Raw genomic sequence first — 23,369 nt, forward strand, 5'->3', positions numbered from 1 at the left:
GACTGGAGCAAGAACGTCTCAAAAGGTCGCTTCAAATCGTCGCAGAAGGAGAGAGGCAGGCTCGAAGATCTAGCTTTACATATGCTGCGTGAGGGCACTCTACCCGATGCACCTGTTGATGTGAGTGCTTCTGCCATCATATGTTCTGGTACCCGTGTTGCTTGCTGACGATGTCGAAGAGTGTGCCGGACGCTTCTTCGAGAAGTGCGGCGATACGAAGTGCAAATTACTCGACTTGCCACGCGAGCTGAGAGAATGGATCTGGCGCTTGGCAGGTTGTTGAAAGTAAGCTACTACCGATCTACATGCAGCGACGTGTGTGCCTGTCCACAGCCGACGAGATCAGCGAGCGAGAAGAATACTACCCCGAGCATAAAGGTCGGCGCACAACACGTGAGATCAAGGGCCTTCCGACCCGTCCAGCTGTCGCCTTCATCAATCACCAAGTCAGAGGAGAAGTTCTACCAATATTCTTTGGCGGTAATTGCTTCGTGCTCAACATCAAGCAAGCAAGCGACTGCATGATCATACCTTGGCTCTCACGGCAAAACCATTACTTGAACTATCCTATCAGCCACATAGTGATTGAGCTCGACGTCCGCTCAGACCTACCTAGCACTCAGATCCAGCACGGCGAAGTTGTGTTGAGCGGTCGGCGTGGTGAAGATGTGCAAACGATTTGTGGGAGGGCATTTGGCCGAAAAATGCACGTGCATGTTGCGAGCACGGGTATCTTCAAGCCAAAGCCCTGGTGCAGATGTCGCGAGGTCCGCTTTTCTTGTCACTGCAGATTGTTTGCTTGAATTTCTGTGCTGGCAGAAGGCAAGAGCTGCGAAGACGTGTCTCAGCTGCGGTAGACCGTGCCGTCATCAGGCGCGGCGGGGTCTAATAGGCAGTGGGATGGTTCAGACGAAGAGTGAAAGAGCGCTCAAATGCTAATCATGGCGTGACCGGACATTGCGTTCAGTTACCTTAGCCCATGCAAAGGTGTATATGTCAGGCTAATCAGGCAAAGCACTCGGTACTGATTTCACGTCAATGAGACTCGGCTCTTATCATGAAATGTCTTATTATGTGAAGATCTACGTCTGTATGTATCTGTATATGAACACCAATCGAACAACAGATCCCTCTAAATACCAGAATCATGCTGCAAGTAAGCAGGGTTATTGCTGTAGTAGCTCTCCCAAGCGTTACACTGGCTGTCAAAGTCGGATGGAATATTGCCAACATTCTGAATTTGACTAGCCGACTCCAGGAACTGGACGGCGAGACCCTCGTCTGCGTGCCATGCGATATGGCAGTGCATCAACCAAGCACCGGGATTATCTGTCTGGAAAGCAAGGGCCAACCAGCCATTTGTCGGCAGCATGGCGACGTCTCTCCTGGTTGGGTTGTTGTAGTTCAAACTGTTCGCGTCAGCAGCGGTCCAGGTCGTGGTTCCCGTGCCTAGGACGTAGAAGTCATGGCCGTGGAGATGGATGGGGTGAGGCACAGCAACGTTGTAGGGGTTGCCTGCGACTTCCTGGATGACCCAATATGTCCACACGTTCGCATTGGGCAGCTGGATCAGGTTGGAATCTGATGGAAAGCCGCTGCTACCTGTCCTGACGTACTCCAAGGTCGGTTTGTCCCAATCGATGGACAGAGCCGAGCCGTTGATCTGCCAGTACACTGTGATCGAGCCATCATTCTCATTCTGCTGGAGCTGAGATGTGGTGAGCTCGGTGAAGGTACCGGTCTTGCCAATCGGGACATAGGAGTTCCAGTGAGGCACAAGACCTGACTGATCGTTACATGTCTGCGTGTAGCTGTGGGCGGTGCTAATCGGGTTCTCGGTCTCGTGACCAACATAGGCGAACACGGAACGAATGTTGCCGTTGTTGAAGTTGCTACCGCAGCCGGCCTTGTCCTGAATATCGGCACGGAACCAGTATGCGCCAGGTGATTGATCCGCGGTAATGATCACATCGTATCGCTGACCGATACCAATGAACAGAGTATCAACCATGAACGGCTCCACAGGCACAAAATCAGATGCAATCACTTGCATCTGGTGACCGTCCAAGCTGACCACGAAATGGTTGTCGACGGCGGTGTTCATCAACCGAACACGGTGCTTCTTTCCCTGTGTCAATGGCGTAAGAGCGTACTTGCCGCCAGAGTTGCTGGTCATGGAGCCATTGATCAAAGCGTTATCAGCTTCTGGGGGAAGAGCGTTCTGATGCTCAGCAAGCGAGGCGTGGTAGTTAACGGTCTGGTAGTACCAATCGGTCAAAGGAAGCGGGCCAAGCTCAATATCGTAGTTTGCCGTTGCTGGACCGTGGATCATGATCTGGCCAACAACGCCATCACCGTATTGGCAGGAGAAATGGGAGTGGTACCAGGAGCTACCATACTGCGTAGCCTGGAAAGTGTAGGTCTTGGATTGGCCAGGTGCAAGAGGACATTCAGTTACACCGGGCACGCCATCCTGACCATTGTTGTGGTACTGTCGGATACCGTGCCAATGGATCGAAGTACCATTGTTTTGGAGCTTGTTGTTGACGGTCACTGAAATCATGTCGCCCCAGTTCGCCTCAATAGTTGGGCCAGGATATTGGCCATTGATGGCCAAGACGGGTCGTGTGAAACCATCTGGCGCAAGAGTAACATTTGTAATGTCGAAATTGTAAGAGACAGTGCGGCCAGTGTTGGGCCAATTTGTGTCGAAATCTGTTTCGACAGAAAAGCCGCCGGACCAGCAGTTTCTGGAGCTTGGGCTGTTGGTACAAGTCGAAGTTGGCGCAGCTGAGCTGGTCGTGGAAGCCGTGATCGTTCCGGAAACAATGCTGGACAGCGATTTGGTTGCGCTCGGCGTTGCAGTGCTGAGTTGTTGCCATGTGTCGCTGATAGTAGTCGAACAGGCGGAGGGCACCACAAAGCTGTGGTTCGGGTCTGCCTCCCAGTTGATGGTACCGTCACCAGCGACTGTCACATACTTGTATTGTACGGTAGTACCTGCTGGAAGGTTCACCGTCGCTGACCACAATGGGTTGCTGTTGCTGTACTGGTTGGCACTGAGAGCAACGCCGAGTCCTGGACTCCAGTTCCCAAGCTGGGAGATAGATCCGGTGAGGTTCACACTCTGACCCCATGTCGTCGTGACCAACTCGTTGAAGGTCACAGCTACAGAGGAGCAAGTGCCAGAACCGGAGCCCGAGGTCGCCGAGACCTTCACAGCATAATTGAAGCTTGAGTCGTAGACGTAGCTCCCCACTGTCGGCCCAATGAACGAGCATTGGTTAACCCCAGTGTGGAAGTTCGCAGCCACACAACCCGACTGATTATCGCAAGCCTGCATGCATTCTGCTAAATTCGTCGCCGAGTTCGTTGTGGCGATTGTTGGGCCATTGGTGAACCCCGGGCAGTATACTGTGTATTGCACATTGTTGCTGTCGGTATAGACCTTGTTCGCGTAGGTGGGACAAATGGGGGTTCCGGCGCGTTCCTCCAATGCTCCCTGTGGAATCGCAGACGCCAAAACGGTCGCAGCGAAGGCAGAAACGCGAAGACATTGAGAAGGATGCATAATGAAGGTGATTACAATGGACAAACGATAGGGAGTGTGAGCGCAGAGAAATCTGCGAATAAGAAGGACGACCTCGAAAAGGTCCGCAATGGAAGGCCGAGCGGGAGAGAAGCCAGAGAAGAAGGTTGGAAGTTCATGTATAGGGATCTCATACCTGGACAGTGCGATCCACCTAAGCCTGTCGTTCAAGGTCGCTCCCGTATAGTGCAGCAGGGTTATCGGCCGCCGTCGATGCGCTTGACATATAGCGTCTGCTGGGTAAAGTGGGTTTCACATGGCTAAGCTCGGTGACACGAGCAGGAGGGTGGACAAAAGATGCCAGCCACCCCGAGGTGGCACAAGCGATACGAGCGGTGCGGCCCACAGGAAGCGGTCAAAATCAAGAATCATCTCGGAAGGTAAAAGTTGAAGAAGTATTGCAAGGAGGGGTTGGCCTCTGCGAAAGATAGGAGCAATTTGCGAGGAGATCGCTGCTGGCATATCGACCAGGGGCCCGTATCCGAGATTGGCCGGGTCCACTACTGCAGGAACGAAAACATCCCGCTGCGGAAGGTTTGCCGTTTGAGCCGCGTCGCCACCTCTGTCATCTTCACATCTCGAGTCTGTAGCAGAAAGACGTGCAAGGCGCGCCAGAATGACGAAGACGAGGAGGCGACAAGGCAAGAAGAAGGTCGGTGTGACCAATATGGCTGTTGTGCAAGGACAACCACGCGTGAGATACCAAGGCAAGGCCCATAAACCGTCCATCGTATTAGAGCTTCGCGAATACGCCAATGCAAATAGTAGTAAGACACACTCCACCGCACTGCTGCGAGAGTCACAGACTGCATGTCTCCAAACTTCCTACATCGAGGGATCAATTTTCGAATCGCATGAGCACTAAAATCATCGGCGCTATACCATAACGCCTCGCTCGTAGGGAGACGCAAATCATGCAGGAACAAGAAACCACCCATGACAACCCACAAACTACCCCTCTCAGCCCTTGATGAGCATTCGCACAGCCTCCCTAGCAACATTCGCAGTCGCATGCTGCACAGCTTCAGCAGTACCACTCCCTGTTCCTGCTTCCGCACTGCTCGTACCGCCCTCAAGCTCAGGATTAGGGTAGTACCACGCCGTGACCGCAATCAAGATATAAACCATGACGCAGAGCGCGCCTTCAAGATAGTCCGACTTCTCGTCTCTAAGGAAGTTGCCGACCACGATGATGGCGAGGATGAGGACTACAGCGTCGAAGAGCTCGAAGTTGAGGAGCAGGTCTCGGCCGAGTCCCCAGCCGACAAGGATGACCAGGGGCGTGTTGAGTAGAGCTGTCTGAATGCTGGCGCCCAGGACGTGGGAGAGCGCAAAGTTCATCTGGTTGTCGTACGCTTCGTCCACGGCCGTGAGATGTTCTGCAGCTTTTTCAACCAGAGGGATCAGGATGAGACCAATAAAAGCGTCGCTTAGATGGCGCTCCGCCACCATGAAGTCGATCTGCTGCACCAAGAACACAGCCATGAAGCTGACGAACGTGAGTGCAATGAGCACAGCAATGATAGCCTCAGTAGCCGTGAGCTTCGCCTTGGCAAGATCCTTGTGACGATCATGATCGCGTTCTTCGTCGGCCTCGAGGATGTCTTCGTACAAGCCATGATGGCTTCTAGACTGGAACCAGACGTATACGAAGAAAGCGACTAAGAGGATGATAGCGGCCGCGCGTGAGATTCGAGCCGTCTCCATTGTGAGTCGTTCTGGCGTGACTCGACCTCCACTGAGAGAGGTGTAGTAGATCGTAGGGATGACGAGGCCGACGGCGGCGACGAGCATGAGATTACTACCCACTTCGCTGATCGCCTCGTGGAATGTCTGTTGTGGGTGGAAGATGCCGCCGACGAAGAAGCACATGCCTGGACACGAGTTAGTATCCGCATATATAGTTGCATTTATGTGTTGCATACCAAGACAGAAGAGCAGGTTAGCAAGTATCGATCCCAGAATGGCAGCACGAATGACAGCAAAATTGCCGCCATTGGTGGAGATCAGCACCATGAACAAGATGATCTCGACTATACTGCCAAACGTCGTCTCCAGAATCACGCCCAAAACCTTCGGAATCTTCCTCGCCAACTCCTGTCCACCAAAGCCCACCAAGTTCGCGGCCGGTACCATGCCAATGTAACAGGTGATGAAGACCCAAAGCTGATGCTGCGGGAAGCCAAAGTGCATCACCATGGCAGCGATCGTAAATGGCCAGAGGATATTCGTCCATTTCGAAGCAGTCGATGTGGAGCGGTAGCAGATCTGGACGAACTTGAGAGGATTGAAGCCCTTTCTTCCAGACTCTCCATCAGGCTGAACCCAAGGATGTACTACGTGGCCGGCATGATTGATCTTTTGTCCGTTGTCGTTGTAGCGCGGTAGCTCTTTCTCCTTCGTCTGCTTCTCCCTTGAGCCGTCGTAGCCATTACTATAAGGGGCCTCTATCGTGTCGGGGTGGGCGTCTTTCCTGGTGAAAACTTTTGCACGACCTGGCTTTCGTTGTTTCGTCCCGCCGTATCCCTGCTGCGAGGGTGGTCCGTAATTTTGCTGTGGAGGCCCTCCGTTCTCGATTTGAGGGTGTACGCCGTCCATGGTGGTAGGTAGAGGTCGACAAGCTCACGATATTGTCAAGGAGTCTTTGCTGTGGTGAGCTTAAAAGTTGGTCACCACCTCCGCGGATACCAACTCCTATACGATGTATGCTAGGAAGTCTCACGAGTCAAGGAGCGTAAGGGGAATTGTGAGAGGAGGGTGACTCTCAGGTGGAAGGATGTGTTGTCGATGGCATCAGCGTACCATGTTGAAGGAGTGTAATGTGGAAAAGAACAAACGTGGAACGTGATTTACTGTCATCTCTCTCGCTGGACGCTTTGGGCGCCTGGACAGCGTACTGCATGCGTTGCCAAGCTGAGCCAAGAGGAAAGGCTGATGAGGTTTGCCATGTGGAAGCTCCAGACCGCGCGAATCGCTCTCCCCTGAAGGCTGCAGCCGGTGGCATGATCGGGCAACAACGATCTTGAGACATGATGCATCTCATCATAGTCAGTATTGCATCCGCCTACAGTACACATATATCTACGTTAATGATTTCCTACGTATATCTTGTCTCGACAAGCGATGGGTCCATCGAGCTTGTCCCTCGTAGCTTCGGAGCTTGTAAGAGAGAGAGTTTGGTGACAACTCATGCTGCAGACTTGGCGTACGGCAGCCAAGTGCAACAAGCCTCGAATAACAGGCTTCGGGAAACAACAATCAAGGCAACGAGCATATATAGTGAAACGGAACGACTGCAGGCTGGCAGTGCCATCGTGCTATGATCCAGCATGTTTTTGTCACATCGAAGAGATCTATCCAACTGTGTATCTCATAAACCTATCGTACAGCTCCACAGATTGAACTAGTACAAGCGCAAGGACGGCTGAATGTCAGCGCACAGCATATATGTACCACTTCTGAGTTGACTGCCCTCGCGCAGAACGCAGGCACGGTCGTCCCTCACTCAGGTCCCATCATCAGGCTTCGCACTCCCGTATCCAACATTACCACAGAGCGTCCCAACGAACAGTCCACTACCGGGAGCCATAGGATGATTGGGTCCCGCATCATAATACACCAAAGCACCCTCTCCACAGTTTAGCTCCCCAGAGTCGAAATCAACCGGAAACTCGAGCGTACACTTCCCGGTCCGAACATCCCAAAGACTGGCCGCACATCGATCTGCTTCCGCGCAAAGTTGACAACACTGCGAAGCATCGTCCGCAGTGGTCACGAAAGCCGCACCTCCGGTGGGCGTATCGCTCGCATATTCTAGTCCGAACCCATTCGATGCCGATACCAGAGCTGTAGGCGCACAGCGGGCGTCCTGCGTCACGGTCGAGGAAGCAGTAGCCGTGCATGTCACGGTCGAGCCACAGACGCCTTCTGTCGTTGCTGTGGCAGTGGCGATCGCGTAAGCAGAGCCTCCGGATCTCGTGCTGGTCACAGTGATCTGGGAATAAGCGGTATAGTCCGTGTAGGTGCTCGTTACGCCAGTGGCTTCGATGAAGGTATAAGTACCGCCATATGTTGTTGTGAAAGTTGTGGTGGTCGTGCAGGGCGTGGCTCGAGGCGAAAGACCGAGTGCTCGCCTGCTGTAGCCTGTTGGACTTTTGCCGGAGGTCGTGTAGACTGTGTGGTGCGACTCCTTGTAGCTGTTGAGAAGGTCAGCAAGGTCATCCTTCGGAAAGGCTACGCTGGTTTTCTTACACAGTGCCTGATGCTGTGCAATCAGTGGTAGTAGTGGTCAAAGTCGCCAAGGTCTTCGTGCTGCTCTCGATCGTCAAGAAGGTGAAGGTGCCTAAGTCTTTGGGCGTGGTGGCCGTAATGGTCGACACTGGCGTGGTAGTGTATGAGTCCTGCATGTATCGTTAGTCAAGGTCGTCGAACACCACGATCGTCTGAAGACCATACCGTATAAGTTGGGATGATGACTTCGGTAGTGACGGTGACGCAGCTTGCGCCGTCTTGTGGCAGAGCGTACACTCCTACACCGGCCAGTAGGGCCGCAATAGCAATAGACTGCATATTTGGTAGTAACAAACGAATGACTTTCTCTGTCCAAGGGTCGAACGGCGGAGCACAGAGGGAATGCTTTGTACTTGATGTGATTATGTCGTATCGCAAGTCGGGCCCAATACAAGGTAAATCGCTGATCTACCTAACATGAAACCGAATGCTTCCGGCTCTCAATCAAGCGGATGTACGAGGTCGTCGGACAGTGAGAGCGAAGATAAAATCAACCGCAGTAGTGAATGTATAGATAGAAAGAAGAATCGAGCCTCCTGAAGGTTCACAGTCGTCCTCACCTGTACGAGAGCCTTGCCTCCAACAGCAATACTTTTCTGCAGACCGCAATACTCGTGAACCAATGATGAGGAAAATCTTGGTTGCGTTGGTGCAGCCTGAATTCACCCCAGTGTGTCGATCATCGCAAGGTCGTGCAGATCTTCGTCAGGAACAGGAAGTGTCCATGCAGGCACAACACGAGCGCGGCAAGGACCTTACCGCATGCACAATTTTAAAATAGAAACGGCGTGGTTTACAGGATGATGGCATGGATATCATTCTAATACCTATCTCTATTGCCGTGAAATGTGAATCGAGATGGATCATGGATGGCTGTGAGTAGTCTCACTGCACTCCGACACAGCCCTCGCAACCGGCCTCGTATCAGAGCCTCTACTTGATTCGGCTTCACCGACGGCCTACCATCCCAGTTCTTCAACTGCTCCTGTACTCGACCATCCAACCTCTGCTTCTCAGCCAAGCTCTTCACTTCCCACCGCTGCTTGAACGCCTCTTCGCGTTTCTGGCACTGTCCAATCTGCTCTGCCAACCACCTGCTCGTCCCTTCCGCAGTCCCAGCTACATTAGTCATGGGCAGGAAGTGACCTCCCGGAATTGTCACGGACTTGACTCTCCCGGCTGTAATGCCCCCACTACCACCAGGAGCGGTTCCAGTGGCATTGGTGCGGTCGACGAGCTCCTCGGCATCGCATAATTGACTGCCTTCGCCTAGCAGGAAAAGCGCAGGTGGTCGTAGTGTGGAGAGGAACCTGTATGCGACTTGAGAGTGAGGGCTGTAGAATGGCCAGGTCACAGGGGCTGTAGGCTGGATATCAGGATGCGTATACCGTTGGTCCTCGTCCACGGGTTGTGCGACCGTGATGTGATCAGGATTCGGCTTGATCAGTCCTCGAACCTGCATATGCAGTGGCGTTGTAGGTTTGGTCGAGTTGTCATCAGGAACCGTGACTGTCGGACCGTCTCCCCAGACCGTCTCGAGAAACCTCTGCAGAACTTGTTTGTCCCAGGTCTTGAAGAACGGGCTTCTTCTCGTCGCCTCCTCTGCAGCTTGTCGAGGTGCATACGCTTCGGGCTTGCGGAAACAGTACCTAAGCATTGCTTTGGTGGACGGAGATCGTGTCATGAATATCGGCGGGTCCACCATAACCAGCGCGTCAAGCAGTCCAGGATGAAAGTGAGCCGCTGCCACGAGCTGCGACGCTCCCATTGAATGCCCGATGCCGATGATCGGTTTCGTCATGCTTAAGCGGAAAGTATCGACCATACAGAGGATATCTCTGGAATGGTCGAACCAATGCGGTTCGTTACCGAGCATCTCATCATTGAGCACAGCACTCGTGCCTTGAGCAGTCTGATCAGCTATCCAAATACTGCTGATCGTCATCCTTGAAATGTTGGCATAGCTCTTCGAAGAAAGGTTCGTAAACCTCTTTGTGGGTCGCGTTGGCGTGAGCGGCGATGATGGTGACATCGCCTCGAGCACGTCCTGTGTGTACTTCGCGCGGAGTATAGCTTTTGGTATGGAGCCGGAGGATGTCTTCATGCGAGAGAGCAGTCGCAGCAGGACACTCGCGAATATGTCGGCCCTCGAAGACGTGCTCGGCGACGACAAAGGGTGAATCGAAAGACATAGCGAAAGAGAACGATATGAGGTGATGGCTCTAGAAGTGCTTCAAGACTCACCAGCCTTGGCAGAGTACTCTTACATGGTCACTTTGAAGTAGCTGGCCTTTTCAAAATGCATTCGATGTCGACCGTGTGTGCACTCAGGTACGGCCTCTCGAGTTGGTCGATCTCAACCGGCGACGCAAGCACTGTGTTAGGCAAAAGCAACAATATCTTCCATCGAAGCCAACGCACCACGATGACCTACGCCATTGTGCTGGTTACGTGTCTGGACGTGGGTGAGAAACGGTTTCCTAAATTCTCCTTGAGAGCTTCCAATGGACGCGCCTGTGATCGAACATCGGCCAGAGTCTGTCTCCAAAAGTAGCTTCTCCTACAGTCACCCTTTCGAGTATGTGCACGACTCGCGGCGCCTGACAAGATATCGTATCAAATTTCGATCAGCACACGGAACCAAACGAGCGCTTACAAAGATCTCACGAGGATGTCCACTGGTAACATGCCAGCTTCTTGAGCGATAATAACAGCCTCATAAGAGGTCGTCTCCAACGTACCAGAGCTCGGCCCAAGACGAAGGTGCCTTGCGTGTGGTCAACAGGTGCCGTCCATAGACACAGCAGAGAAAGCAGCTCGTGAGTTACTCCGGTACTACGACCACCTGGTTGGACACATTCCTCAATCGCAACCGTGTAAGTGTGTTTCCCCAAGGACGTGAACATCATATACCATAACTACATACCCACAACACCCCCCACCCACACCTCCCTAAACCAACTCATACCGACCCCCCTTACCACTCCAACGGCTCCGTCTTCTCCTCCCCCCGATTCGTCTTCGGCACAGCCGCAGCATCAACCTTCACCGCCCCCTGCCGATGCCGAGTCAAATATCCACTCCCATCCAACCACGGCATCTCCTCCGTCCTCTTCCGCTCAAACCTCTTGATCTTCTCCTCCTTCTCCAACGTGATGCCAATATCATCCAATCCATTAATCAAACAATGCCGTCGAAACGTCTCCGCCTGGAACTCCGCCAAAACCACCCCCTTCGCATCCTTGACTTGCTGGGCTTCAAGATCGACTTCGATTTCCCGCCCTGCTTTCGCTTCGTCCGCGATCTTGTTCAAGGCGGCTGTGTCCGTGATTTGAAGCGGCAGCATACCGTTCTTGAAGGTGTTGTTGAAGAAGATATCGCCAAAGGAAGGGGCGATGATACATTTGATCCCGAAATCTAACAGAGCCCAAGGAGCATGCTCGCGACTACTGCCACAACCGAAGTTGCGGCCCGTGCAGACGAGGATCTTGGCTTTGTCGTACGGTGCCTGGTTGAGCACGAAATCCTTGTTCAGACTCCCATCCTGATTGAAACGGGCAGCGTGAAAGAGACCCTTGGACAGCCCGGCCCGCTTGATAGTTTTGAGGAATTGTTTAGGGATGATGGCGTCGGTGTCGATGTTGGTCTGTTCCATAGGGGCGGCGATGCCCTTCCATTGGGTGAATTTGGGCATGCCGGCTGTGCTTGAGGGGGCCTTGGATTTGACGCTGTTGCCTTGGCTGTCTTCGGCTAGGTCGAGGATGTTGTCGAGATCTGCATCGCTGTCTGGTTCGTCGACTTGGGGCGGAGGAGCGACATCTTTGGGTGCTTTTTTGGAGGAGGGCAGGGCTTGTTCGTAGCCGGAGAGGTTGCGAACGTCTGCTAGTTTACCGACTAGAGCTGCGGCGGCAGCCATGGCGGGGGACATCAGGTGTGTACGACCACCAGCTCCTTGCCGGCCCTCGAAATTGCGGTTACTGGTTGAAGCACAGCGCTCGCCGGGAGACAGGATGTCTGGGTTCATGCCTAGACACATCGAGCAACCGGCTTCTCGCCACTCGAAGCCGGCGTCCTCGAAGATTTGATTCAGGCCTTCATCTTCGGCTTGACGCTTGACCAGACCGGAACCAGGCACGATCATAGCGCGCTTGAGGTTCGGTGCGACCTTCTTACCCTTGACGATATGTGCAGCGATCCGGAGATCCTCGATACGGGCGTTTGTGCAGGAGCCGATGAACACTTTGTCGAGTTCGATATCGGTCATTTTTGTGCCCGCGGTCAAACCCATGTACTCCAAAGATCTCTTGCAAGCTTTCTTCTTGTCTGCGTCCTCAAAATCATCCGGACCTGGTACAACTCCAGTGATGGGCACCACATCCTGCGGGCTCGTACCCCATGACACAGTCGGTACGATATCCTTGGCGTCGATTTGAACGTCGATGTCGTACCTGGCATCCTCGTCGCTTTGTAAGCTCAGCCAGTACTTGCATGCCTTCTTCCACTCTGCACTGTCGACCTTCGGTGCCAAGGGCCGACCCTTGAGGTACTCGAAAGTGGTCTCGTCCGGAGCAACCATGCCTGCTCGTGCACCTCCTTCGATAGACATGTTGCAGATGGACATGCGAGCCTCCATCGACAGTCCTCGGATGGCAGACCCGCAGAACTCGATGACATGGCCAGTACCTCCAGCGGTACCAATCTGACCGATCACGTGCAAGATTACATCCTTACTACTGACACCATCCGCCAAATCGCCATTGACTTGCACTCGCATATTCTTGCTCTTCTGCGTCATCAGAGTCTGTGTCGCCAAGACGTGCTCCACCTCACTCGTGCCGATACCGAAGGCCAGAGCACCAAAGGCTCCGTGTGTGCTGGTATGCGAGTCGCCACATACTACAGTCGTAGCAGGTAAAGTGAACCCCTGCTCAGGTCCAATGATGTGCACGATGCCCTGTCTCTTGTCACCGAGACCAAAGTATGTAAGCTTGAAATCCTTGACATTCTGCTCTAAGGTCTCGCACTGCAGTCTGCTATCATCCTCTTCCACGAACTGGCTGACGTTCTTGAAGTTCTTCCGTGGCGTGGTGGGGACATTGTGATCAGTGGTTGCAAGAGTGCAGTCTGGTCTTCGTACCTTTCGTCCAGCGTTCTTCAAGCCTTCGAAAGCTTGAGGTGATGTGACTTCGTGGACCAGGTGGCGATCGATATAGATGACGATGGTGCCATCGTCCTGCTCGTCGACGATGTGGTCTTCGAAGACCTTGTCGTATAGCGTCCGCGGACCTTTGACTGCTCCAGGCATGTTGTGGCAAATCTTATTGAGGCCGTATGAGTGTTGGTCTGCTCTCGGTATTTGCGGTAGTAAATGAGCTGGCAGGAGGAAGAAGTGCCTCTCTCGTCTCTGGACACACCTCTGTTGATATTCCTCGACTTCGAAGCTGTTTCACGCCGACACCGGCCTTCTTACAAACATGCTTCTCCTCATTGGCTGTGAGCCATAACCCCGCCTTCTCGTACCTGCGCAACGGCACTTTCGGACGCCGAGCACCTCCGATGATGACGATGGCTGGGGCCAGCTCGCGTGCGCGACAGATCAGCTCGAATCAGGTAGCAACCATAATGATAATACACATTAACACCTTCATTTCTACACCACCCACATAGCAAGGCATCATGAAGGTCACCTCAGCCATCACAGCGCTCACAGCAGCCTCCCTCTCCCAAGCATTCACCCTCCCTTCCACCCTGCGATCCGCTGTCAACCAAGTCGCCTCAGGACAAAACCCTTTGGTACAAGCTGAGCGCTTCCTGATCGAGCTCGAACCCGGCAGCACACAATGGGTGACGGAAGAAGACAAATGGGAGCTCCGAAGCCAAGGCAAGAACTTTTTCGACATTACTGGGACGCCTGAATTAGGTCAGACCCTGGCTGCGAGCGACAAGGCGACAGTCAAGTATCCATCTAAGACGGCTTACAATGATACCATCAGCCCGCTGCTCAAGAACCTGGATAAGAAGTTGATGAAGAAGCACCTGGAGAAGTTCACGAGCTTCCATACCCGATACTACCGCTCCGATTACGGCAAGCAGTCCTCGCAGTGGTTGTTCGACCAGGTCAATGAGACATTGACGGAAGCGGGCGCTGGTGTGGTACAGTTCTTTGAGCATCCATGGGGCCAGAACTCGATTATTGCTACTCTTCCCGGTAAAAGCGAGAAGACGATTGTGATTGGCGCGCATCAGGACAGCATCAACCTCTTCTTGCCGTCCATCTTGGCTGCGCCAGGAGCAGACGATGACGGCTCAGGCACGGTGACTATCCTCGAAGCCCTCCGCGTCTTACTCCAGGACAAGGATATTCTGCACGGCAAGGCCGAGAACACCGTCGAGTTCCACGTAAGCCGCAGCCACCCCCTCAAACTCATCCGCGTAAACCTTCACTGACAATTTCGTAGTGGTACTCAGCCGAAGAAGGCGGCCTCCTCGGCTCCCAAGCCATCTTCTCCTCCTACGAGAAAACCGGCCGGGACATCAAAGCCATGCTCCAACAAGACATGACCGGTTACACCCACGCCACGCTCGCGGCCGGCGAACCCGAATCCGTCGGCGTCATCACCGACTTCGTCGACCCGGGCCTCACGATCTTCATCAAAGAAGTCGTGTCCACATATTGTTCCATCCCATACATCGAGACGAAATGCGGCTACGCTTGCTCCGATCATGCGAGCGCGAGTAAGGCGGGGTATCCCAGTGCGTTTGTCATTGAGAGTGATTTCAAGTATTCGGATAAGAAGATTCATACGACGGAGGATAAGGTGGAGTTTTTGGATTTCGGGCATATGTTGCAGCATGCGCGGTTGACTTTGGGGTTGGCGTATGAGTTGGCTTTTGCTAAGTTTGATTAGAGCGTGGTGTGTGGGGAGGGTATGTGTTGGACACTTAGATACCATTGTGCTGATAGCTTTTGCCAAGTTTACAACATGATCGACCACCTGTCACGTTCTCACATCACTCCTATTGAAGCTTCCTTCATTACGGACCGCTGTCAGCATCATTCACTCGCTTACTCAACTCACCTGCTCACGAGTCAGATACAGCAGCAGATATGGCCGAGCCCTTGATCAGGGCACATGCACTGCATATAAAAGCACGACACATCGCTGCATGATCGACTACAAAGCTTCCATCATCCCACCGCTTATATCTCGATCCCGCGATCCCCACGGAAGAAACACATCTCCCAACATCGAGCATGGCAGCTTTGAATTCAATCGGGCTCTTCACGCAGGCTGGCTGGCTCTACGAAGGCAACTACCCGGAATGGCGGTCGCGTATCGCAGCTCTGGACGCGCTGGAAAATCGCGCGCGCGGGAGTACTTACCAGGAGTTATTCTTCGAGCGGGAAGACCGACTGAAGGCCTTGATGCTCGAGAATCTTTCGCCTCAACTCCTGGATCGTGTACCAGACCAAGATCGCGACACATTTCAGTGTCTGGAAGCCGCCCTGCTCGCTCGTTGCCGGCCTTTTCAACTCTTTGGCCTGCCGGTCGAGATCAGAAGCGCGATGTATGGGTATAATATGCGCATACGCTATGACCTGCAGCATGGGCTTGCCAAGGTCAGTGGGCGAAAGGCCTTCTTCCCGCCACTGCTCTATAGCTCGAGCGCCGTACGGACGGAAGCACTACCGGTTTTCTTTTCCCAAACCCTGTTCTCTCACCAAAACCTCGTCCCTCACCAACCCAACATTATCAACGAGGTGGTGCGCTTCTTTGGAGTCATCGAGAAGCGCTGTTACAGACATCTGCGACGGTTTATGGCGCGGTGTTACATCGACGATTACATGATTTGTTTCGATGTTACGATCACCTACCATCCAGGGGTGGGGCTGGACGTGAAGTTCTCTGACGATGAAACCCGTGAAGACGGCGAAGAAGTCATGGACGAGGCGTTGAGGGAGAGGATCTGAAAGCATGTTGCTGATGTGGAGGGCACGAGAAATATTCTGGGTCTTCAAGGAGAGGCTATTGTTATTGCTATAACTTCTTGCCCGGAGTTGTGGGCGAGTGAAGGATGAGAGGGCGTCTTCAAGGTCAGGAAGATAGGGGCAGTGGTCCGCCCATTCGAGTCCGCTGCTGCCGGTACTTTATGCGAAAGCCGTGCGGATGCTATCTTCTCCCTCATCCACACACAAACAAGTGGGTAGTTCAAGGTCGATATCCGGATTGCTGGTCATCTCAATCCTTCACCAGGATATGCCTTAGTCAAATGCTTTGTTCACAACTTTTGCTTCAGTGTGAAGCCTTCACTTGCACACAGAGCACTCATTCGGTAGCTATCAGCAGCGCCTCAATATTCGTTGTCCACGGAAATGATCTCGTGATCGATAGATCCAATGACATACCTATAAGACTAGGATCGTAAGACTTCTCTCGGTACAGACTCGACCTTACCACTACCACTTCACACCAAGGATGAACTCTCACAGCCGGCTCACAGAAGCGGGCTGGCTCTACGAAGGGAATTTTCGGGAGTGGGAGGAACGCATGATGGCTGTCTGCATCGCAAGAGGTTTCACCGCCTCCCATTTCGGAACGCTGGGCCGTCTGATGGAATTGCCATTCCTGCTTCCACGCCACGAAAACCAGCGCCTAGAGTCTATTCGGCTCCTGATGCTGCACAAAGTCAGTCTGGCGCTGCGTGCACGTATACCGCAGGCCTCCTGCGAAACCGCTCGGTCCCTGCACGCTGCACTGTCTCGCTTCGCTCGCCCCTTTCGTTTCCTGGACCTCCCTGTAAAGATTCGATCGATGATTCACGAGTTCGTCGTTAACGACAAACGTGTAAGAACACGGACGGTGAATAGAGTATGCTATGGTACGGAGTTCTACCCACCTCTTGTCTACGCCTCTAGTCAACTACGAGCTGAAGCGCTCCCAATCCTCTACCAGGGATCAGAATTCAGGTTCTACCGGCCTGGCCGTGGAGAATTGAGCTTGATGCGGGTGTGCAAAAGTGGATTGCGATCGTGAATGCCCAGTATCTCAAACATCCACGGCGTTTCACTTTGAGATATTCGAGCAGCGACGGCGCCCGGGTTTTCTCGCCTTAACATTACATTCTCGCGCAGGACGGAACTGGAGTTGGGGTTTGAACGGCCCAAAACGATTGCAAGCTGTGGGAGGGAATGGAAGAACGCATTGAGAAGCATGTCGCGAGGGTCGAGATGACAAGGAAGGCGCTTGGTCTCGAGGGTGAGGCTATTGCCATGGCATTGACTTGTGCTGCCGGATTGTGGGATGTGCCGGAGTGGGAAGATCTTGAGTAGATCTTCGGACCAGGAAAAGCTTCTACGTGTGGGTGTGAGATATGAGCTCTACGTAACGATCTCGACGAGATGTATGTGAGGGCTAGCGGTCACGCCAGCTAGCCGGTCGCCCATGAACGGTGGCCGTAAGGGACATTTGTGGATGAGCCGGCCATGCTCGCTCGTGCAGTTCGCGGCCAGCTGTGATAGTAAACATCGGAGAAGCAGCAAAGGTGTTCGTATCCGTCTATCACGTCGGTGTAATTGACTCTTCTCATGCATGTCCTGCCCGGATTGTGTTTTGCGCGACCGAGGTCGAGAAATGGGACGCCAAAGCTCATAGGTGGGGTCCAAAAAGCATCTTCTGCGTATCCTGCACGATAACATTGATCGACCTCCATATCCATGCCGAGGTCACATGAATCCCAGGCATGCCTGCCACAAGCGAGACTGGTTGATCTAAAGATGCATAGTCAGATGGTGTAGACAAGAGGAAGGCGCCCTGAAGACACCCCTAGGAGGGAGTCGTAGCGCCACCAGCAACGTCCACTTCTAGACTTTTCATTAGGGATCCGACTGAGTGGTGGAGCCATAGTCCATCAACCAACCTACCTGGACTAAAGCAGCACAAAGATGGAGAAGCGTAGAGTCTGCCGCCATCAAGCTTAAATATCGGCAGGATCCCGTATCTAAGCATATCCTGAGCATGTCCTCCTGCCTATTTCGGACACGCACCCACACAACAGTATTGTTTGGGATGGACTCCGACGCCGCTGTCGTAGTGTTGTCGATCAGCACTAGATACTTGGCTGGCGACCACCCATAGGTCGGCGTACGTCTCCATGATCGTTAAGGATCGACACACAAGCGTATATACTATCTCTGGCCTTCACGGGACCGAGGAAGCAACCTCACGATGCATCACAAGCTGTTCAGGCGTCTGTGGGAAGCTCATATATGATAGTAAGTGGTTCCCGCCAGGACCTCGTTCTGCAGACCCAATGCAAGCCCTTCCTCTCCCTTGCCCTCATCATGCATCTCCTTAGCTTTGTGGCTCTGGGCCTTTCCTCAGCAGCAGTATCGTTCGCTGCACCAACACCTGGCCATGTCTTGCACGAACGTCGAGAGCCGTCATCTCAGTGGACGAAACTTGATCGGCTCGATGGCGACGTGAAGCTACCCATGCGCATTGGCCTCACGCAAAGCAACCTTGACCAAGGCCATGATCTGCTTATGAAAGTAGCCCACCCCGACTCTCTATCATTCGGCAAGCACTACACCTCAGAGGAGGTCGCCGACATCTTTGCGCCTGCGGCCAAGGCAGTCGATACTGTCCGAGCATGGTTGGAATCCGCTGGTATCGAAGCCAACAGGATCAGTCAATCCGCCAACAAGCAATGGCTTCAATTTGACGCCAAGAGCTCGGAAGTAGAGGAGCTACTGAAAGCCAAGTATCACTTCTACGAACACTCTACGTCTGGCAAAGCCAGTATTGCTTGCGATGAGTATGTGGCCTGGTAGCTACGAGACTCACCTATGGCACTGACACCTACGCAGATACCACCTGCCATCACACATCCAGGAGCACGTCGACTACGTCACGCCGGGCATCAAGCTCTACGCCACTCGTGCGCGCAAGCCAGCCTCCGGCGAGATGGAGAAGCGTACCATGATTGGCAGTGGACATAAACCAATCCCACCACCAACCCTACCATTGCCAGGTGGCCTACCCACGCTCGCCACTCTTGCCGATCTTTACTGCGACAAAGTCATCACACCGAATTGTATCATGTTAATGTACAACATCACCAAGGGCAGCACCAGCACTCCAGGCAACGAGCTCGGCATCTTCGAGGATCTGGGTGACTACTATTCTCAGACCGACCTCAACCTATTCTTCCTTACCCTGGCTTCTTACATCCCGCAAGGCACCCATCCTACGCTTGATGGCATCGACGGCGCAACCGCACCAGTCACTGTCGCCAACGCCGGTCCAGAATCGGATCTCGACTTCCAGATCTCCTATCCATTGATCTACCCGCAGAAGTCGATCCTGTACCAAACAGATGATTCTGTCTACGAGGCTAATTACATATACAACGGCTTCTTGAACAACTTTTTGGACGCAATTGTAAGTATCTGCTTTGCGCACATCGACCGCATCTCGCTGACCATAGGGAAGGACGGCTCGTACTGCACCTATTCTGCTTTCAACGAGACTGGCAATAGTCCACTTGATCCTCCTTACCCGGACCCTGCCGCTGGTGGCTATGTGAGTACAATGCCAGAGCCGTGTGTTAGTCCAAGTCCTAATAAACTCAACAGAAAGGCTCGCTGCAATGCGGTGTGTATAAACCCACCAACGTGATCTCCATCAGCTACGGCGGAGGAGAGCAAGACCTCCCTGTGAGCTATCAGCGTCGGTATGCATGTCTCCGCCACTGTACTAGTTCTAGCAGCTGATGACCTCTCCAGTCAATGTAACGAGTTCATGAAACTCGGTATGCAGGGTGTGTCCGTCCTGGTCTCCAGCGGCGACTCTGGTGTTGCACAGCAAGACGCAAGCGGTGGCGCTACTGTCTGTCTCGGGCCACAAAACAAGATCTTCAACCCCGACTTCCCAGCCACCTGCCCATATATCACCACCGTTGGGGCAACATATCTTCCTCCTGGCGCTAAGGCTTCGCAAGATCAGGAAGTCGCTGTCACCCGCTTCGCATCTGGGGGTGGATTTAGGTGTGTACCGATTGCAGGGCGGCATGTACTTCTGACTAACCTGATCAAGCAACATCTATCCCATTCCAAGCTACCAGTCATCGGCTGTTGCAAATTACTTCGCTACCGACAACCCACCATATCCGTACTACAGCTGCACATACAACACAAGCTGTTTCGGCAACAACGGCATCTATAACCGCATTGGCAGAGTAGGTCATTATCCAGCTCATGACCATTCTATAGCTAACACGCACACAGGGATATCCAGATGTCAGTGCTGTTGGTGACAACGTCGTCATCTTCAACAAGGGCCTTCCGACCCTTATCGGCGGCACTTCCGCATCCTCGCCAGCTTTTGCAGCTATCCTCACTAGGATCAACGAAGAGCGTCTGAAAGCGGGCAAGAGCACCGTAGGCTTCGTCAACCCGACACTCTACAGTAATCCAGGTGTACTCCATGATATCACCACTGGTTCCAACCCGGGTTGTGGCGAGGCAGGATTCACGTGCGCCAAGGGGTGGGACCCAGTAACTGGCCTCGGTATGTCGTAGACTTTCTTACCGCCTTTAAGTGATAGGTACTGACGATATCTAGGCACACCAAACTACCCAGCTATGCTCACGCTATTCATGGGTCTATAGGGTGTGAGACTCTTGGAGCGGTATGGCTAGGGGCTATTGAGCTATGCATAGATGTATAGCTACGAATATCAAGACCATGAAAATAAAACAATCACGTTCACCTACAGTCACGTGGAATCCAATAACAATAGCCACAAAGCAGACTGCACAACGTCGTTATCAGTCATATTGCCAGCTATCCTGGTCGTGCTTCTCGCTGCTCGAGCTTCCTTGCTCCCGATGTCTCTAACAAGTACCACGAAGGACACCGTGTGTCAAGTGTCAACGTCTAGCAGCACGTGTGAGACGACAGGAATGATAGTACCACATCTGTGCGACAACATGCCCACATGATCTGTTACAGATGGCACCAGATACCCTCGAGTACTACTGGAAGTATCGTCGAAAATAGTCACACACCGAGGGCGAAGATATATAGCACGGCAGAATCGACGATGGCTCGCGCTGCGCAACTGGAGCCACAAGTCAATCACCATTGCGCTATTGCTGCTCGATGTCTTCCAAAAAAGCTGTTGATAGAACAGCAATGCAACTCATTCTCCTTCCCCTCACGGCCGCCGCCATGGCTATCAACACCACCGTCTCGCGCCTGGGGATCAACTGCAAAGGCTCATCAGAATGCGGCACGAATTTTAATCTGCCAGAGAGGCTATACAATTGTATACACCACCCCTTCTCGAACCCGCAAATCAACATTACCACCGTCCAAGCTAACTTAAGAGTCAGAAATCTCGAATCTCTACAGCGACATCCCAGTGGCTGATGGCGAGCAAGTCGCCTGCTGGGAGCTCATATGTGTCTTCCCACAAAAGACCTCGGGCTGTACGATGGGGGACGTGCAAGCTGGTATCGTCAACATATACAATCATGGCTGCAAGTCGTGTGGAAGCGCGCCACTGGACTGGCCAGTTGGGAATGATGTCAAGACTGGGGAGATCACGATCAATTATGTGCATCGTACTTGCTTTGGTGACAAGGCCAACGGGGTGTGTCCCAGTTTTGCTTGAACAAGGGCTACTGAGTGGCATATACCAAGGGTCCAGTAGCTGTCCGGAAGTAGCTCCAGGTGCATGGGAGAAGGTGTCTCGCTCGTATCATGTTATCAGACGACAGGCGTAAGTCGTAGGTCCCGGATGAGCTCTGTCATGCAAAGAATGGCCCAAAGCATCCCTGCTCGAGACATTTCAATCCTGCGGCATCGATCTCTTGCTCACGACACCATACCTGGACCGTCACACCCCAAGCTTCCTGCCCTGGTATGCAGTCAGTGGAAGACCAGAGCCGGGTATCTTTCATACACTCACAATTTGGTACCCCTGCCGGGACACGACTCCAGTCCAAGCCGACAGGTTTTTTTTTGAACTTCTGAAGGCCGGACTCAATCAGTGTCTGTGGGAACGCAAAGCTCATGAGACCGATCATCAGTGGTAGCTCGCCAGTCAGTCCACCCTCGCCTAGTAATGCCGACTTGCGACTGGTACGATGCCAACCTGGCAGTACTAATTGAGGCCAGACTTGATCTACACGCTCTACCATAAGACGCGGGAACGTGCCATTAGCAGCCATGCGTGATACCATACTGGATCCCGATTGGACACTGAATTTTGCTTCTTGCCACTGCAGTCTGTTGTGGTTGTCTGCCTCATTTTCGCGTTGTTCAGTGTGACCTTCATCGTACATCAATGGCTGCCGCAGGATTGCTTGTCTCGACCGTAGAAAAACTGAGTCTGACTGCTAGCAAATTCAAAAATTATGCTCTGATCGTCAAAGGCTACCGATCGAGATTGAAGGCCACTGAGCAGAGTTATAAGAATTGGAAACAAAAGTGGAATCGCGAGCATGGAGTACTACTCCCAAACGAGGAACTGGAATACGTCCTGGGTGCCCAGCATCTTAGAGATCGTGCCTCAAATCTCGAGCTTCTCCGTTACAGAAACATCAAAGTGGCGACAGCAATCTCGAAGAACGAGGAGCCAGACATAAATGATGGGTCGTACAGTGTTACGGAGGACGACGACCAGAGCTCCTCGGAGCATCGACGCAAGAAACGGCGAGCAGTCAGCAGTGAAGGCCCGATGAAGGAGGACTGGGAGACCTGGGATGTTGCCTGCACGACCGCCAGCATGGTCAGTCGTTCTGTTGCAAGGAAGATCATCGGCGTGCTGTGGCGGAGCGAGCACCTTTCACAATCACTGACCGAGCTCGAAAGAGCCATGAACACACTGGACACACTCTCGAGTGGTGCACTAGAGGAGTTGAGGGCCAAGCTAGACCTAACTTCTACCATATCGCCTGGAGAGCAAGTGCATGCCATATGGTCTATGCGAAACCATAGGGAGAAGTTCTCGTCCATACTCACCCGGTTGCATCAAGAAGTCACCTGGACATCACCAGGCTATGGCGTTGTACTGAGTGAGCCACAAGGTGACGATTGGTTAGACTTGAAGTGTCTGGAACACGAGCGTGTCTTGGCCACCGATCTGCTAACAGCCCAACCACCTTGTTCCGACTCGCCAATCTCCCAACGAGTGCGAGTTCCGTATCCCCTCCAAGCACGTGCATACGTTAACGAAGCAGCTTTGCATATCAACGAGATTCTAAATGGTGCGCTTGGAGGTGAGTCTCTTCTCGAGTGTGGTTTGGCGAAGGCTAACGGTGAAATGACCTGCCGGATCGCAGCGGCACCAGAGCGCCATGGAAGCGGTGCGCGGCACAGGACCTTCGGTCTCTGCACGAGAAGAACGCAGCTCGTGAGCCTGCTCTGCGGCGGCTCGAGCGTGCTCTCGATGCCGTCCGGCTTACATACTGGATGCTGCTCTT

At 53.1% G+C, this 23,369-nt stretch overlaps 9 protein-coding genes across 9 annotated transcripts; 4 read left to right on the top strand and 5 right to left on the bottom strand.

Annotated features, from left to right (window-relative positions):
- Nucleotides 1-1,132: 1,132 nt before the first annotated feature.
- lcc1_1 (laccase, multicopper oxidase, benzenediol:oxygen oxidorectuctase) lies at nt 1,133-3,571 on the bottom strand (the record flags this gene model as incomplete). Its single annotated transcript, XM_064841574.1, has 1 exon — nt 1,133-3,571. The coding sequence occupies one exon, from the start codon at nt 3,569-3,571 to the stop codon at nt 1,133-1,135; it is 2,439 nt and encodes an 812-aa protein (XP_064690737.1).
- Nucleotides 3,572-4,549: 978 nt separating this feature from the next.
- On the bottom strand, nt 4,550-6,187 carry LTS14_008890 (uncharacterized protein; the record flags this gene model as incomplete). Its single annotated transcript, XM_064841575.1, has 2 exons — nt 4,550-5,463; nt 5,515-6,187. 2 exons carry the CDS (start codon nt 6,185-6,187, stop codon nt 4,550-4,552), a joined length of 1,587 nt encoding a protein of 528 aa, XP_064690738.1.
- A 907-nt stretch (nt 6,188-7,094) lies between these two features.
- Nucleotides 7,095-8,158, bottom strand: LTS14_008891 (uncharacterized protein; the record flags this gene model as incomplete). The annotated part of the gene is made up of 3 exons (XM_064841576.1): nt 7,095-7,785; nt 7,841-7,989; nt 8,045-8,158. 3 exons carry the CDS (start codon nt 8,156-8,158, stop codon nt 7,095-7,097), a joined length of 954 nt encoding a protein of 317 aa, XP_064690739.1.
- Nucleotides 8,159-8,699: 541 nt separating this feature from the next.
- On the bottom strand, nt 8,700-9,911 carry LTS14_008892 (uncharacterized protein; the record flags this gene model as incomplete). The annotated part of the gene is made up of 2 exons (XM_064841577.1): nt 8,700-9,810; nt 9,868-9,911. The coding sequence occupies 2 exons, from the start codon at nt 9,909-9,911 to the stop codon at nt 8,700-8,702; spliced, it is 1,155 nt and encodes a 384-aa protein (XP_064690740.1).
- Nucleotides 9,912-10,856: 945 nt separating this feature from the next.
- On the bottom strand, nt 10,857-13,184 carry LEU1 (3-isopropylmalate dehydratase; the record flags this gene model as incomplete). The annotated part of the gene is made up of 1 exon (XM_064841578.1): nt 10,857-13,184. The coding sequence occupies one exon, from the start codon at nt 13,182-13,184 to the stop codon at nt 10,857-10,859; it is 2,328 nt and encodes a 775-aa protein (XP_064690741.1).
- Nucleotides 13,185-13,555: 371 nt separating this feature from the next.
- Nucleotides 13,556-14,787, top strand: LAP1 (Leucine aminopeptidase 1; the record flags this gene model as incomplete). Its single annotated transcript, XM_064841579.1, has 2 exons — nt 13,556-14,278; nt 14,338-14,787. 2 exons carry the CDS (start codon nt 13,556-13,558, stop codon nt 14,785-14,787), a joined length of 1,173 nt encoding a protein of 390 aa, XP_064690742.1.
- A 347-nt stretch (nt 14,788-15,134) lies between these two features.
- Nucleotides 15,135-15,851, top strand: LTS14_008895 (uncharacterized protein; the record flags this gene model as incomplete). The annotated part of the gene is made up of 1 exon (XM_064841580.1): nt 15,135-15,851. One exon carries the CDS (start codon nt 15,135-15,137, stop codon nt 15,849-15,851), a length of 717 nt encoding a protein of 238 aa, XP_064690743.1.
- A 2,370-nt stretch (nt 15,852-18,221) lies between these two features.
- On the top strand, nt 18,222-20,549 carry SED1 (Tripeptidyl-peptidase sed1; the record flags this gene model as incomplete). The annotated part of the gene is made up of 7 exons (XM_064841581.1): nt 18,222-18,694; nt 18,747-19,461; nt 19,515-19,612; nt 19,665-19,925; nt 19,975-20,116; nt 20,166-20,448; nt 20,503-20,549. 7 exons carry the CDS (start codon nt 18,222-18,224, stop codon nt 20,547-20,549), a joined length of 2,019 nt encoding a protein of 672 aa, XP_064690744.1.
- A 1,682-nt stretch (nt 20,550-22,231) lies between these two features.
- On the top strand, nt 22,232-23,303 carry LTS14_008897 (uncharacterized protein; the record flags this gene model as incomplete). Its single annotated transcript, XM_064841582.1, has 2 exons — nt 22,232-23,165; nt 23,266-23,303. The coding sequence occupies 2 exons, from the start codon at nt 22,232-22,234 to the stop codon at nt 23,301-23,303; spliced, it is 972 nt and encodes a 323-aa protein (XP_064690745.1).
- Nucleotides 23,304-23,369: the final 66 nt, after the last annotated feature.

The sequence above is a fragment of the Recurvomyces mirabilis genome (assembly GCF_035927965.1).
Source record: "Recurvomyces mirabilis strain CCFEE 5264 chromosome Unknown scaffold_28, whole genome shotgun sequence".
Taxonomy (NCBI): Eukaryota; Fungi; Ascomycota; class Dothideomycetes; order Mycosphaerellales; family Teratosphaeriaceae; genus Recurvomyces; species Recurvomyces mirabilis.